Source organism: Chrysoperla carnea, chromosome 3 (assembly GCF_905475395.1).
Source record: "Chrysoperla carnea chromosome 3, inChrCarn1.1, whole genome shotgun sequence".
NCBI lineage: Eukaryota > Metazoa > Arthropoda > Insecta > Neuroptera > Chrysopidae > Chrysoperla > Chrysoperla carnea.
Genome location: NC_058339.1, coordinates 13,131,172 through 13,147,823, shown reverse-complemented (window position 1 = coordinate 13,147,823; position 16,652 = coordinate 13,131,172). Strand labels below are relative to the sequence as shown.

The 16,652-nt window shown below is 28.4% G+C and overlaps 1 protein-coding gene across 1 annotated transcript in view; it reads right to left on the bottom strand.

Annotated features, from left to right (window-relative positions):
- Window positions 1-16,652, bottom strand: part of LOC123295865 (discoidin domain-containing receptor 2-like) — a 470,079-nt gene that overhangs the window by 4,624 nt on the left and 448,803 nt on the right. Inside the window, exons 12-13 of the mRNA XM_044877326.1 lie at window positions 16,159-16,344; window positions 2,332-2,424 (exon numbers count right to left, since the gene is read on the bottom strand). Coding sequence (XP_044733261.1) covers window positions 2,332-2,424; window positions 16,159-16,344 — 279 coding nt within the window. The remainder of the gene's footprint in view (window positions 1-2,331; window positions 2,425-16,158; window positions 16,345-16,652) is intronic.

Genomic DNA, 16,652 nt, shown 5'->3' with positions numbered 1-16,652 from the left:
TAAATACACAGATAGCATACAAGGTACCCTACACATCAATATACTTATGATGGTAAACGTAAAATGTACGTATCCAGAAGTGTGTCCATTTATTGAATACCTACTACCTTTCATTTATTCATTAAATTTATTCACATGACTGATTAAATGCTCTTTAGTTTAGATTTTCTATAAAATATATTAAATATTTATGTATATATAATATTATTTATATATAAATATAATACAGGTTGAGATTTGAGATTTATTATACATGGAATATACATACTGTTTCTATACCATGTATAAAAAAGGTATACTAAGTTTAGTCCCAAGTTTGTAACGCTTAAACGTATTGATGGTACCAACTAAATTTTGGTATAGGTGTTCATAAAATCACCTAGTACATTTCCGGTTATCTGTCCGTCTGTCTGTCCGTAAGCACGATAAATAAAAAACGAAAAGAGATAGCTGAAAGTTTTTCCAAATGATAGTTTAAGTCATTCTAAAGAAAAGTTCTCATGGTCACAAGTGAAAATGACAGGATTTGATATTATAGGTAAATAAAAGTTGGAAAATGTACTCAATTGTATAATATATTCCTATGTGTGTATTCGCTCCGAGCGTGAATTTCGTTTCCATGACAACGATACACTACTTTAATTATAGAATTAATGGATGCATATATAATTGTGTGGATTGCATTGAAAACTTACATTTAAAATTTAATATTCTTGTTTCACAAATTTAAATAAATAATTACGATAATTAACATTTGAAAAATAATATTTGTACAATTTGATTTCTTATTTTCACAATTTTTAATGCATTAAGTTTAATTAATTAGTGTTTTTCAATCATTTTAATTTGACAGTTTCTATATCATTAACATGTAAAGAATTGCAAATTAGTCATAACAGCCCACTTTATCTCCAAAATTTTTCACTTAAAGCGCTGGCATCGATTTTATTATCCCTACCATGACTACGCACACAACGAATAGGCAAATACATATACAGATATGTATAATTCCATGCATATGTATGTTTTTTAATGTAACAAAAATTCTATTTTTTTTTTTTTTTTTTAATTTCCAGGATAAGAGGGTATTCCAATCATGCTTTTTGAAAGCCTTGAATAGTAAACGAACTTCCCTTTAAAGTATAACGTTAGTAATTAACTGTTTAATTAATTTAACAATTGAGTAATTTTCAAAGTAATCAAATAGTCCGTTCTAAATTTCTCTTTTCAATTTTCTAGAGAGATTATGGAGTGGTGCTAATGTTTTCGGAATATGATGTATCGTATATCAAAATTTGTAATTTTGTATTTGTAACTTGATGTACAATTCAGTACAAATGATGTTATTATATTTATTAATATATTTGCATGAATTGTTCAAATAAATACGTTTCATTCAATATTCTATTTATATAAACTCATAAACATTGTATTTCAAATACCCACTTAATACTAAATAAATTAATATCATTATGAAGTTAGCGTACATTTTTAGTAATTATTTGTAATAAGTCTAAATTTTATGTCCTAGCTTTTAGACAGTTTAAAGTCGTAGGAGTTTGGGCTTTAAGTTAGCACAAGCCCAGTTGAGAGAATCGCGCTTGTAAGTTCTGAATCCGCAAAATTTTTTATTACGTATCAAGCTTAAATTTAATGAATACATAAGATTAATAAAGAGCTTTCGGATTACTGGGGCTTTAAGATATTGCACTCTCATAGGCGTGGGGAGCGATGAAGATAGGACGGACGAAATTGGGGGAATTACTGGATGTTTCTTATTGCCCAGTGTTCTGAGACTCGGCTGTATCTCCTTTTTTTTTATTCTAAGAAGATAAACAGAAATAATCATTTGCATGGTTTGCACAAATTTGCATGGTTCAGAGTTTATAAATCGTACAAATCCTAGACCACCAGGAATCATGTTAAAAAAGATTCTCCTATACGTAAAAGTTAGTTTTAATCTCCATGGCGTCAGTTTCGCGTAGTATAGGTAAGGTGTGACATTCATATTCTCACTTGTACTCACCTGTACCGTGCAAAATTGACGCCATGGTGTTTAAACTTACTTTTACATATAGGAGTATCTTTTTCATCATGATTTCCGGTGGGTTATTTCACCAAAAATTTTAGCATGGGCTTGTGATCTATCTGTTAAATTGTTCTTACTCGGTGTTGTTATAAACTACCTAAGGGTTATGTCCTCAGAAATTTTGGAAATTTGCAAATAATTCCAAAAAAATGTACGCTAACTTTATGCTTAATATTAAATTGCAATATAATATTAAATAGTAAAATAATTAAATAACAAGTACTAGATAGATAAATAATTACCTTGCAGCTAAATCACGATGTACCAATTCCATAGATTCTAAATACTTCATACCAGATGCTATTTGTGTTGCTATATATATAAGGCAACCATAACTGTAAAATAAAATGAAAATTGATGTTATGATTAATGTGAAAAATCAAAGGTTTCATTTATCAACAAACAACATATATACAGACGCACACAGCTTTGAGCTTTTATAACTATCTCTATATATAAAATATATAAAATGTTTTCATTGAGGATTAAACAATTTGTTGTATAAATAAATGGTAGAAATGTAGTCGGTGTAGTGTTTTATAATATAAATATTAACCATTAAAAACCGTTCAATTATGAATTTTGTAACCTTTATAAATGTTATGAGAGAGATAAAAAAACTACGAAAATAATGTGCTTATTTTAAGCTATTAATTAATGGATGGATGGAATTGTCATTTATCTACTGTGAGATAAGAACTACTTTTCTCATTCAGTATGGGTGGAAAAAATAGTTCATTACCGCACTAGTATCGTAAAGAATTCATTACCACACTCCAAATTATCTACTGTCAAAATGTAAACTAATAACAAGTTGCTATAGCAATTTTTCTAATTTTCTCAATAAGTCATGACAAATTTTAAATAATGGGTGCGTTTAGCAGAAAAAAGCGCTAAGAAGCGCTTGTAAGCAAAATGGCGATTGTTAAGCGGTAAGCGCTGTCAAATAGTAAATAGCTACATTCCTCTAGGACGCTAAGTTAGCTTTAACCGGGGAACCTAACCTAATTTAAATATATGTTTGTAAATTATTCATATTAAAAAATTATGGCGGATTGTGTCAGCGCAACTGAAGTTAGCAAACATGTCCTGGCCGAAAACTGTACAGTTTGTTTTTCAGCGCTAGTAGCGCTTTTTTCTGCCAAACGCACCCAATAATTATTGTTTATTTTCACATTTTAGAGGCGTAGACACAGTTTTTTACGGTATACGTGGGACAACGCATTATTAACGTACTTCTGCGATTGCCCAATGATCGTGCTACGCACTCGTTGGTAAATTTCGCAGGCGTACCTTAATAATGCTGTTATTTCACATTTGATACAGTGTGTTCATTTCAAAAGTATCCACCTTTAATAACTTTTGATGTGATTATTGTTTTAAGTGAAATATCTTCCATTTAGATGCCGAGGGAGGTTGAAAAATCGTATCCTAGCCCCTAGCCACCCCAACTTTGAAATTTCGAATGACACCTCCTACCTAGTTATACTTTATTTGAAAGGGCATAAAATTCTCTATTCAAACATGACAAAAAAAATGAAATCGATCGATTGGTTCTCTTAAAAATTGACATCCGCAATATTCCTGCTTCGAACGAAGAATCTTTTAAGATGACATTTTTTAAAAATATTTATTGTTTAGTATAGTTTTCAGAGCCACCTTTAGATTTGAATAAATAATTGAATGGGAAATGAAATCATTTAAAAATATATCGGAAAATAAGTTCTTCTTATAATTAATAAATTACTATCTATATATTTTTTTATCCATTATTAAACTTTAAAAAAACTCTTTGGGTAAAGAAGGTATCACTAGTCATATCATGTTAAATGAAGAAGTTAAAAAAATTAAATGTTTTTGTCAAGAACAAACACAAAAAAGTTGATTGGAAAGTAATGATATCTTAGTTTTTTATCTAAAAATTTAATGATTTATTTTTCTTTTTAACGATATAGTTTTATCGGTAAACGTACAAACCATTTTATAAAAAAAAATTGTATAAACATTAGTTATATGATGACCTTTTTTTACTTTTGATGACCATCACAAGATAGCAAATTAACAAAAAACCATTCAAGCTGTAAAAAAGAAAACTGATCCATTTTACTAATACTCAATTATCTAGTAAAACGTAGAATTATTCTGAAAGTTGAAAGCTTTTCGATTAAAAAACATTTTCTTACAGGTCCAAAATTATATTCATCATCTTAAAAATTGAAAATTAATGAATCAATATAAAACATAGAAAACTAAAAATGATAGTTTGTCATTCTAAAAAAAAGTTCCCGTAGACACAAGTCATGAAAACGACAGGATTTCATGTTATGGCTATATTAAAGTTGTAAAATGTACTCATTTGTATAATATATGCCTATGTGTGTATATGTAGGCAAATACATATACAGATATGTATAACTACATGCATACGTGTATTTTTTAATGTAACGGTGTTGTTGTTTAATTCTTGTTTTTTTGAAGAATATGTTACGAAATTCAAAGAAGAAGCTGTGTTAAATGTTCAGTGGATTAATAATATTAAGTGTTAAGATCAGTATTTTCAGCTACATATATACAAATATGATTTTTGATAGTTAAATTACAATAATTTTTTTATACAAATGAGTACAGCGATAAATTAAAACTCTGTCATTTTCATGACTTGTGACCATGGGAACTTTTATTCAGAATGAAACAGTTTGATCGAAATGCAGATTACACCTAATTTGTGCGAGGTCTAAATTTCGAATTAATCAGGAGCGATGAGGTTTACCATCAGAAGACTAGCGTTGTGATAATTATTTAACTTTCATCTCAATATATAATAATAATGGGGTTTAACCTCCGTTTATCTGACATATACGCCTATAACAGAGGCCACCCACATCATTATTTGTGAATCTTTATTTATTTAAAAATTACATTTACAATTACATTTTTGATGTGGGTGGAGTCGGTTACTACGTTCTTATCCAAGCGACGACAATGTGATCAATTCTGCACTCCTATTAATTATAATTGTTCACACTGCCGCTGCCTGGATTCGAACCCGCAACCTAAGTCTAAGTAAACTAACGGTCTATAACTAATGCCTTAGACCGCTCGGCCACTTAGGCTCTTATCTCATTATATGATTGTACGTGTATATGGAAGTCAATGGGTAGGTATACCGTATACCTAACATATTTTTTCGATACTATTCGGTTCTGTTAATGTTATTGTTTTATTATTGAACAAAAATGTAATTTTGTTAAGTAACAAACAAGACACAAGACTGTAGCTGTTGTTGAAAGTATAATATATTACGCGATATGAATATATAAATAAATAAATTTAAAAATAAATATAAAATAATAGAAGCTAGAGGTTCATAATATATATTATAAAGAAGCTTTTTCAAAAAATAATATATTTGATTATTTTATTTAAATAATGTAGTGGTGGATATGGGGTGCATATATAAATCTTAGAAATATCCGAATATATTGGAAAATAGTTGGTCGGCCACATCAAAGAAAATATTGTATAAAGCTACATCAAAAAAAATTTATGAACTAAGTCGATTTTGAAAATAAGTTTAGATGTACAATTACTTTTTTTTAATCGTACTTCGTTCTTCAGAAGTTTGAAACTTAATAAGCTTTAAACTGAAGGAAATCAATACGAAGACAAAAAGACCTTCGTCGGGATATTGGTCTTGGATATTTAGACTTAATACAGGTTTTGCTTTCAGTCTTACAAACTCATTCTGTGCTTTGATCTTGCATGCAAGAGTCTTGATATTGAAGGTATTAAATCACAAGTGTCATATATTCTTTTATTTAGCCTGTTTTACTGTCACATGGCGATATCTTCCCTATCTTCCCCATTCTTTTATCAAATTCCATAGTCCTTCATTTTCAAGCTTTCTGGCTAATGGCGAAAAATAGACTGACGGAAAAATGTACCGCTTCTGTTGAATTCAAGATTTAAGAGCTCTGATATCCGCCATAATAATCCAAGAGTAACAAAATTTAGTATAATTTTGAATAGGCGAACATGTTTCATAATATTTATTATGACAAATAGTTGCGTGGTACATTAAAAAGTTAAATAAATGAGTTAATAAGTGAAATTTATAAAATTTAAAAAACTTCCGACAATTTTTTCCGGTACGGAACCCTAAACTCGCACTTGAAACACATCTAAGAACACTCTCCATAAAATTACCTTTTTCTTCAAGGCCTTTTTTAAGTCGATTTTGAAGATCATCGCTAATTTTTTAGTTTTTTCGGGTACGTAGCTAAAACACTCTCCATTAAATTACCTTTCAAACGAAATCAAAATCGGTTCATCCGCTACGGTGCCACAGACAGACAGACACACAGACAGACCTTTTTTTAGTTCGAGGGTTAAAAATAACACAATATTTGACTAAACGATAACTTTATGATATTATTATTTACTATTTTCTATCAGAAATAGAACTGTAGAGATCGATATACTACACCTGCAATAATATGAAAGTCATTCTCAAATAGATCAATCCGTCGCACCTTCGTTCATCATCTCTAGAGATATTCCAGGATATTCAAGCGTTATGTAAATACACTCCATACATTTACTATTTAATACAATATATTTTTATAATAGAATATTTATTTTGTGTTTGTTATAACATTTTTTTTTAATGCTAATATAAATATAAAAAGCTCATTTTAGCTTTTTATATAATGAACAAACAATATAAATACTAGTACGAATCTATATAAAATAAATATTGTATAGGTAAAAGCTTAATGTTATTTAAAATGACATCATGCAATATAGATAGTTAGTTATCAAACATGTACAAGATGAATGGTAAATTGTAGCCATTATGTAAATAAGCCAAGAGAAGATTACAAAAGTGTTAACGTCACACTCAGTTTAAATACAAAATAATATATTACCTATTATGTTATTTTTATAATATTTGGTATAAAATTGTAAGCTCGGAAAAAAAAGACAATTTTATTATTATTTTTTGATTATGAATATCGAAGGAAAATTTTTTAAATTTATTACTTATATAAAGGTAATGTGAGTAATTTATGTCAAATTTTTGAAAGTTCTCAGTGAATTATGATGGTTGTATTTGTATTCCAGTTATATGTGCAACATGCCCTATTAAACAAAATAATTTTCTAACATATATGTCTCGAAAACTAGTTTAATGTTACAGTATTTGAATATACATACAGGGTTTATGTTTAGGGGATAATTCTGATGTCGAATTAGCCATTTTACCCATAAAAGTGTAAAATTTGAAAGTAAAATTAAAATTGATTAAAAAACGGAGAAGTTATAAGCATTTCAAAGATTGCCCATATCCTTTTAACAAAACAAATGTTTATATGTAATCTCTATGACGATACCCACGTATGGCGTCATTAGTGGGTATCTTCCTCTTGGTTTAATTAGGAATTACAAGTGTTCATATCTTGCATACTAGTTAAGATTTTTAAAAACCAACTTCATTTTTCTATTCGTGAAGTGAGAATTTGATAAATAAATAATAGTCTAAAACACTAAAAAACACAAAATAAATAATAGTTTAAAAAAACTAAGAAACACGCTATTGTAAAAAGCTGAACTAAAAGGTGGAAAATAATTTCTTTAAATTCATACAAATCATTTTATCGTACAAAAGCGTGAAGTGCTTTTTAAGATATTTTATAATGACTTTACTCTTACCAATATCTGTCTATGAAATATTTACAATAATTGAAATTTAGCACCCCACACTTTTTAACGATAAAATGATTATTTTGAATTTAAAGAAATTATTTTCTACCTATTAGTTCAGCTCTTTACAAAAGTGTGTTTTTTGGTGCTGCTCGATTTTGCTAACACGATGGAAAATAAATATTTTAGTCATGGTTTTTCTTTTTGCATGCGAGTTTTGATTTTGTTTGTTTGTAGTTTTTAATACTAGTTTAGGTAACAGGTACAAAAAAGGTGTCAGAATTAACGCAATATTTGCTGGCAGTTTAAGGTTTTTAAAAATGGAGGACTATGACATACAAATTTCGTGTAAAATTTGATTGGAATAGTAATTTATATTCATTGAATGTGAAAATATATATTTAAAGAAACTCATAGTATCTGGAATCATAATTGATAAACCAAATCATGTGATTAACGAAATTCAGTCACCATTATGCTGCAAAATGGTCACAGAAAAATTCGATAAAAAGCAATGTAACAGCAAATCCGTGCCAGTAAAGTAAAGCTTTGTAGTTTTATCTGATATTAAATTCCATATATATCTAACCCTATAATGTATACTCTATGAATCAATAATAAATTTAAAACTTTGAATACTTATATTTTATAACAAAATTACTTCTTGCGTTAATTTTAACACACCCTTTATAACTAAATCACCTAACACACAAGTTTAAGTAGAACATCGCGTAGTTAACGAATGAAGAGCTTATGTGCTACATGTATAAATAGTTCGCCGGTAAATTGCTATATACTATTTTCCATTTATTTACTAATACAAAATTTTAGTTTTCCATTTTACCATAAACATACCTACTCTAAAATCATCGATAATGCATTTTCCATTATTGAAAAATTATACCTGTTTACATCACATAACTGTAAACTAATGTCTGATTGGATAATAGGGATTTTATTTATTTATTTATGTTTTTTGTTACTAAAACTAAATAACAACAATTACTGTTGTATTTACGCCATTTTGTAATAAAATGTTAACTCTTATGATTATCTATCAACAAATTTTAATTTATTTATTTATATTTTTAGTTAATTTTTAAATGTTAAAAAAATAATAATGGAATAGTAATCTACTTTAAATCTATAATCCATATATATCTATTATTATTGTTTAAAAGTTCATTTATTATTATTATTATTATTATTTATTAACGATTTTATTTGTATGTAAAAATATTTTTATATTAGATTGGATAAAATTATAAAATTAAACTATGCCACCATATTCAAAATGGAGAATGAGATGAAAGATAAATATTGTTTTAAATTTTAAATTCTGTAGGGCATTTTACAAAAAATGTCTTTACTAACCAAAGAACCATAAGTCTGCAAGATTCAACAATCTTGAAACAAACAGAGAATCTGAAGTGAGTGTTGGACATCTTCAAGAGAAGACTAGGAGGAAAACTCAGTAGTTGTATTTACCACGAATAAATGAATGACATGATTGGAAGCATTAACAGGTGTATATTCAGAAGCGTTAGGTATAAAAATTCGTTTAGACTAAAGAACGATTGTATCGCTTTAAAAGTCGAAATTCTGGTAAAATAGGAGTCAGACTATTAAACAAAAGTTACAAATACAATAGACTGGCAGAACTTAAATGGCCATAGCATCTCAAATGGCCAGTTCAAGGTAGTGATGAGGTGTAGGGAATCGCTGTGTTAATCGAAGAAACCAAAGAATGTGAAATTACTCTCTATTGGACATCCAGAAACAGTGATGTAAAGAAGAACAGGAAGGTATATCCATAAACTGGGAAAGCAAGATGGTGTGGAAGCTAAAATTTCACCATTTCTTCCTTTTAAAGAGGTATTTGATAAACCATAAAAAATCATGGTAATGATTTCAAACCAAATGATTAGAATGGTTTTGTGTTTTGTAATAATTACCGATATTGAATTCATGATCCAATATTGGGAAGTAAAGTGGAGGCGCGGCCTTCAATTTGTGAGAGATTTGAATTATATAAATGCTTTATGAATTATAATATTTCAAAAACTGCCGCAAGATGTCATGACATCGAATTTCACCTCTGAATTAATCACCTACTATATAAAATATAAGTAATTAATATTATGAATCCTAACCCCATGTTTAGCCAATTTGACAAAATAAAAAGTCATGTAAGAAAACATTTTAATACAAATACATAAACATACCATACGAATCTAACTCTTGACGATATTTACACAGTTAGTTGTAATAAGAATATAACCTAAATAGGCTTGTTAGCTGTTAGCAACTAAGAAGTGTACCAACTAACTCAGACAAGAACATATAAGATTATGTTCCTACAACAATTTGCTCTCTCCATACGAGCAAGTATAGTAATAAACGAACATACATAGGGGACAGTATCGTACCATAACTACAATGCCGGTTTAGATTGCTATAACCCCATCTAATTGAATCCCAACTTAATTACGGGGAATTTCAGCACCGTTTTTCCGCCCATTAAACAATTTTAATTCCATTGTACAGGATTATAATGCAACATAAACACACCTTAAGGATGTATGAGCATGGTAGTGGGGGCACAAATTTAAAAATAGATATTTTCAATTTTGATGATAAATTTATATTATTACTTGACGATATAAGACGAAAAGTAAGAATAAAATTTTTCGATATCTGGCTTAATTTTCAAAATATCGAAAATTGAAAATTTTGTTTAATTATTTAGCTTTCGATATTTCGAAAACCAAGACACATATCGAAAAATTTTATTCTTATTTTTCGTTTACATTCATGATGTTATAACAAAATTCATCATCAAAGTTGAAAATAAGATAAAAATAATTTCAACGATTAATCTACCCTGCTCTTACATCCCTTATATTGACGGTGACACTTAGTTTTTTCTTTTCTAATTCATTGCTAATATGTTTACTTTCTATTAAAAAGTTTTTTTTAAATTTGTTTTCATTCATTCCAAATGAAAATTATCAAAAACTTCCAAAATATGTCGTTTTTTGAGATTCCTCCATAAGAGCCAGTGTATTTTATATCGATTTTTTATGACTTTTTTCTTAAAAATTTGCACGGCTACCTAAGCTGAAATTTTAACCACATATTCTTTGAGTAAAAGACTACCTTCAAACAAATTTTGAGCCTTTAAATCAAACATTGTTGTCATACATCCTTAATGTACTTAGAATCAACACTGCGGTTTAACTTCGGATTTGATTGACTGAGGGTAAAAAGAACTTTTTGTCTTTTTAATGGCTGTTTTATTTCAAAAAAACAAAAGCAAATGGACAACCATTCTCTTGGTTGTTTACTTTTTGATTTAAGTGAACTGTCTTTAAATAGATGTTATCTCATAGATAGTTTTTTAATCAACTGAAGAATGAACATTGTGTTCAAGGTACAACACTTTCTCTATACATACACATACTTTCTACAATTTAGAAATGTTTAGAGAAATGGTTGAATGTATAATTGTGTATGCGGTGACGTGGAAAATGAATGAAGGTATAAGTTGCCACGGGCGGATAATGATAATGCACTCACTCACTCACTTATTACGACTGTACTCATAGAAGAACTCTTCTAGTACAAGGAGAGTATGTGTGCTTCTATATAGTTAAGTTTGTTTGATTATCATAGATTAGTGAGGTTCTATAGAGGCTACTTTGTATTGTATTGATGAATTCAGAATCTATCATAACTACTTCCTAATATCAATCTGTTTTTAGCCTCAACCTAGCCACTAAATTATTTTTAAAGGTGTATTTATTAATGATAACTTATGCTGATGGGCTCCAAGACTATTAGTTAAATTGAGCCTCTATAAATTTTTTCATATATTTCATACATACTTTCGATGAAAATAAAAAATTCAAGTTGGGTGGTAGAAATGGTAGAAATGCATGCAGAAATTCTCTTGAAACTTTTAAAGGTGAAAATTGGAAAGACGTCGTTATATTTAGTATTAGATTATTCCTTGCGTGCAGATTCAATGAAATTTTTTCAATATTCCATCATCAGTACAAAAGCAATAGCACCATTTCTTTAGGAGGTTTCCTTCGAAGGAAATTCGCTTAAAATGAGATTAAATGTATATTACTATTATATTATTAAAGGTAGTGCATTTTGTGAAGACTTCGTTCGGTAATTTTAAGCACTTGTAGCGAATTATTAGCTCTATGGTTTTTTTTATAATTCTCACAAAATCTAGGTATGTACGTTCTTTCTTGAAAATATGTTGTATAGAAAGAGGTCTACAACCTCACAACTATTTCTAGCAATTTAAGTTTTTGTGTAGTAGGGTGAAAATGTGAGCATAATATTAACAGATCTTTATTATAATATATACACAATTAGTTAGTTGCAAACACACTATGGAACTATGGTTCTACCTTTAACATACTACATTCATAGATATTTTCTTCTTGATGTACCTACTAGAAATAGAACAGAAGCTCACTGCATCAAAACTTCGTTACATAATATGCCTACATTTTATATTTTCGAAATTTGGATCTTAATATTAATTACTAGTTAATAGAAATAGTATAGAAATATATTTTATCCTTTTCTTCAGCCATTTTTAAATATCCATTCCCTTTAGAACCTCGGGATGAAAAGCATGTATAAACACTTTTGGGTATGAATGCAATATTTTGTCAAAATTTCAAATCAAACCATACAAACATACAATACAAAGATACAATCAACATACAAAGGCAAAATTTTTTATATACAGTGGCTATAAAAAACTATTAAAAATAATAAAAAGGCAACAGCACACAATAATCTGGAGCGGTCTCCCATTGATATACTGAGTGTGCCAATATTATGCCCTTAACTTCAGTTATCAGTCGTGAGATGCTTTTGAGGTGATGATAAAATATTTGGTGACCAACATACTAAAATTTTTACCCCTTAAAAAAGTTATAGAAAAACCGCTTAACGTGGAAGTTTTCATTAAAAACAAAAATGTATACAACTTGCGTAGATTGTGGATTACACACTCAAAGAAGGTAAAAGTACTCAAATTATCCGACCTTCTAGCTCCAGAATGAATATCAGTGGCGCAGAACAGCTACATCCATTCAGATTTATTCAACGATTGAAAAGTTGACGAAAAATATTCCTGCTATATGTTACGAGGCGTAAGATGCGTCTAAAATATGGCCGTCCACTGGTAGTTCCTAATCGGACAGATCGATATCAAAGGATTTATTTAAAGGCTTATTTAATCGATATTGTTATTAGCTTTGATGAACATCTCATAAATCATTTTAATTCATTTTAACAAGCTTTTATTGAACTAGCAATGTATGTTTGGTCGGGTGGAATCTTCAACTCAATTTTGAAGCAGTTATTCTCAGCTGATTGAGCTAAAATTTTGTATACAGGTTAAGTTTGCATGACAATGCCTCGTAAGGTAAGTGACGTCCTTTTTTAATCGCTGCCGCCATATTTGGAGCAGTTATCCGGAATCGATTGAGCTGAATTTTTTGCATACACTTTTGACTTTTTTAAGATTATTAGTTTATTTCCTAGAAGCAATCTGACAATACTATGAAAGCGCTAAGAATTTTTAGGGAAGCAAACGACATATTCTTATGTTTGTATGAGCTCCTGATATAATGGTATTCACATTTTCTATTTGTAAGTTTTGTATGTTCATTTTCTTCAAACATAGAACTTATAAAATTATGAATATTATAATACTAATATAGTATAGTTGTTATAATTAGTTGTTAATTCATTTCATGAATGTTTTGTTGCTATTATAACAGTTTTAATCATTGTATTTGTAACATATTTGTAACTAAATAAGTGTGTATGTATGTGTTTTATAAATGTTTGCCAAGAGAACTACTACCAAACGAACTATATATCTTGTATTTAAGTATAAGAATGACAAGCATAACCATTCATTATATTCTATTGTTTCTCATAATATTGTTATATTTATGTCATTACATTTTAAATATGTTTTGTTTGAATTTGTTATGATCTAATTTAATCATTAACTTGAACTTAATGCTACTTTAGCTTTGATAAAAGGAGTACAATGTACATATATGTTTATGTTTATTTAGTTCGTTGAAAGTGAAATTTCATCAAGTTTTAAACATACATAAACAAGAAAATTTTGATGAAAAAATAATAACACAAGCATTTACGTTAACTATACCAAAAGTTCGTTAAAATTATTACTAAGGAAATATGCAAGGTTTGAATAATACAAAAATCACAAAAATTCCTAGGTCATCGGGCTTTTTATTATTATTTTTTCGTTCAAAGTTGGCTGAAAAAATGATGAATCATAATATAGGTTATCCTTTTCAATTGGATATTTTTATATCAAAAAATCTAAAGAGTGTGATAAAAAACTATCTAAAATATTTATACAATCTTGTAGTTTAAAATAATATCATAAAAATATAAGGTTGTCGATGATATAAAAACAAAATTTTAATTTAATTATGAGTTTATCGATGATCCATCATTTGATGAACAAAGAAGACTAGTAAGAGTATTAATGATTGAAGAGAGACATCTATATTATCAAATTTCACATTTGATAATGTTGGGACTGCAAAAGTTTGAAAATAAAGGTTATAAATAAAATTGATACATTTTTACAGATTGTTCGCAATAAGATTTCAGTTACAAATAATGTATATAAAGAAACCACAAATATCTAAAACTATTTTCTTCATGTGGTCTTAAAAAAACTTAAGAATTAATAGTTTAAGAATAGAAATATAAAAGAATGGTATAAGAATACGAACAAAATATATGGTGGAAGCGCAATTAAATCTGTTGTGTATATAAAGATTTAATATGTAGAATGATTTCATTGCGTTTCCACCATTTATTTACAATGAGTTAAAAAATGTTTATCAAATACGTTTGTAAAGCAGTTTTCGATAAAGAAAATTTGATGCATCTTAGTTTTCAGAAAATTAGTAATATTCGAATACTATGTATATTTTTCCACAAATTGTTTCGTTTTAATTTGGGTATTAATTAATTATACCATATTATAAGAAACAATAGTAACACGCGAGTACTGTAGTCTTTCTAAAATACAGATCACCTCTTGTCTAAGCCTAAACACGAACGGAGTATTATGGCAGATTTTGTATATAGCTTAGAATAAAATTCATTTATTTGACTTTTGAATGATAATTTAAATTTGCATAATATTATCTATCTACCTTCATATTTAATATTTTCATTTATTAAACTATTCATAATATTATCATTATATGATCATCAGTGAATAAATATTATATTTAATAAGAAATGCTTCCGTAACCGCTGCCAGATTATATAGTATATTCAAGTATAACAGTTGGCGCAAGTGAAGTGAGTTTTGAGTATGGGTATCGGTGCCAGATTTTTTTTTAGTTGTCCAGGCAAAGCATACAGATACTCACATAGAAGCTCACAAGTTAACTTTTATTATCCCCACAATTTCCTAGTTAGTACCCTGAAAACCAGAGGGCAATAGTAGATACTTAAAGATATAGACTAGATTTATCTATTTAGTTTTGATATATAATTGAATTAAATAATTTTGATTAAGAATAAATTTATTTCAGCCAATCTCGTTAAGTACCTACTATTGAAAGGGCACTAGTCAATAAAATGTAGAGACACGAAAAGTTTACTTCAGAGCTTCCATGTGTGAATCTTTATCCTTTGATTCACGTGAAAATGGAACACGTATGAAATCGCTATGACATCTTGCTTATTAGAAAAAAGAATCAAATGCGGAAGAAGTACTTCCCCGATGTTGGTAATATTTACTTGCGCCGGTTTCGGAGTCATAGTCATATTTTATATTTATAAATTTATTAAATACTGAAAGGTTAACAAAATATGATTACGATTTGTATTATATTCATTGTTATTAAAAAGTCTTTAATTTTATCAACATATAAACCATTATAGATCATGTAATAGATTTACTTTTTTATTGTTGAAACTTCATTTTTACGAGGAAATTATATTCACAATAAAATGTTTTCTTTTTATTACATTACAAAATGGTTTTATTTTAGTCGGCTAGTTTATTGTAGGTTATAAAGTTTTTTTTTTTTTTATTTCATAGAAAAGAAAATAGATAATGTTTCTTTACCAAGAAAGTTAAGTAAAATCGATTAAAAATAATCCAACTCAATTATTGTTTACAGAACCTTTGTCTTTAGACTAATTGTTTCATTGAGAAAACTCTATGTAAAAATAATTGAATTCAAATGTTAATTTATGTTACTTTGGAGAATATATACATGATTTGAATGTAAAATTTTTAAATAAACTTTACTACTTACCTAAGTGTTGATGTACCAGTTTCGGCTACTGCACTTTGACGTTGTAAAAATCTTGGTAATTCACCCAATTCCGAATGTTCAATTAAAGCACACATTGGCTCGTCTTGACTACACAAACCCACAATACGTGCAATATTTTGATCTCGTAAGCCAGCCAACCAACTTGTTTCACGTAAGAAGTCTTGTCTATAAACAGGACAAACAAAAAATGTATAAATTTTAGTTGATAATCTAATTATTAATTAGTAAATCGCTTTTGAGATTCGTTCCATTCACGAGTCCGCATTCCCACATACACACCACATATATTTTTAGCCTAACATAAAGCTTTATAAAATGGCAAAAGCTGTGCAATCAAATAAATCGCACTATTTGTCGCTTGACCCAATTCATTCCCCCAAAAACTGGAGTAATTTTAAAATTTTACACTGAATTATGCTCCCTACAAATAAATAAGAGGTCAGGTATACGCTCGTAAAGTTTCTCCAAAAATC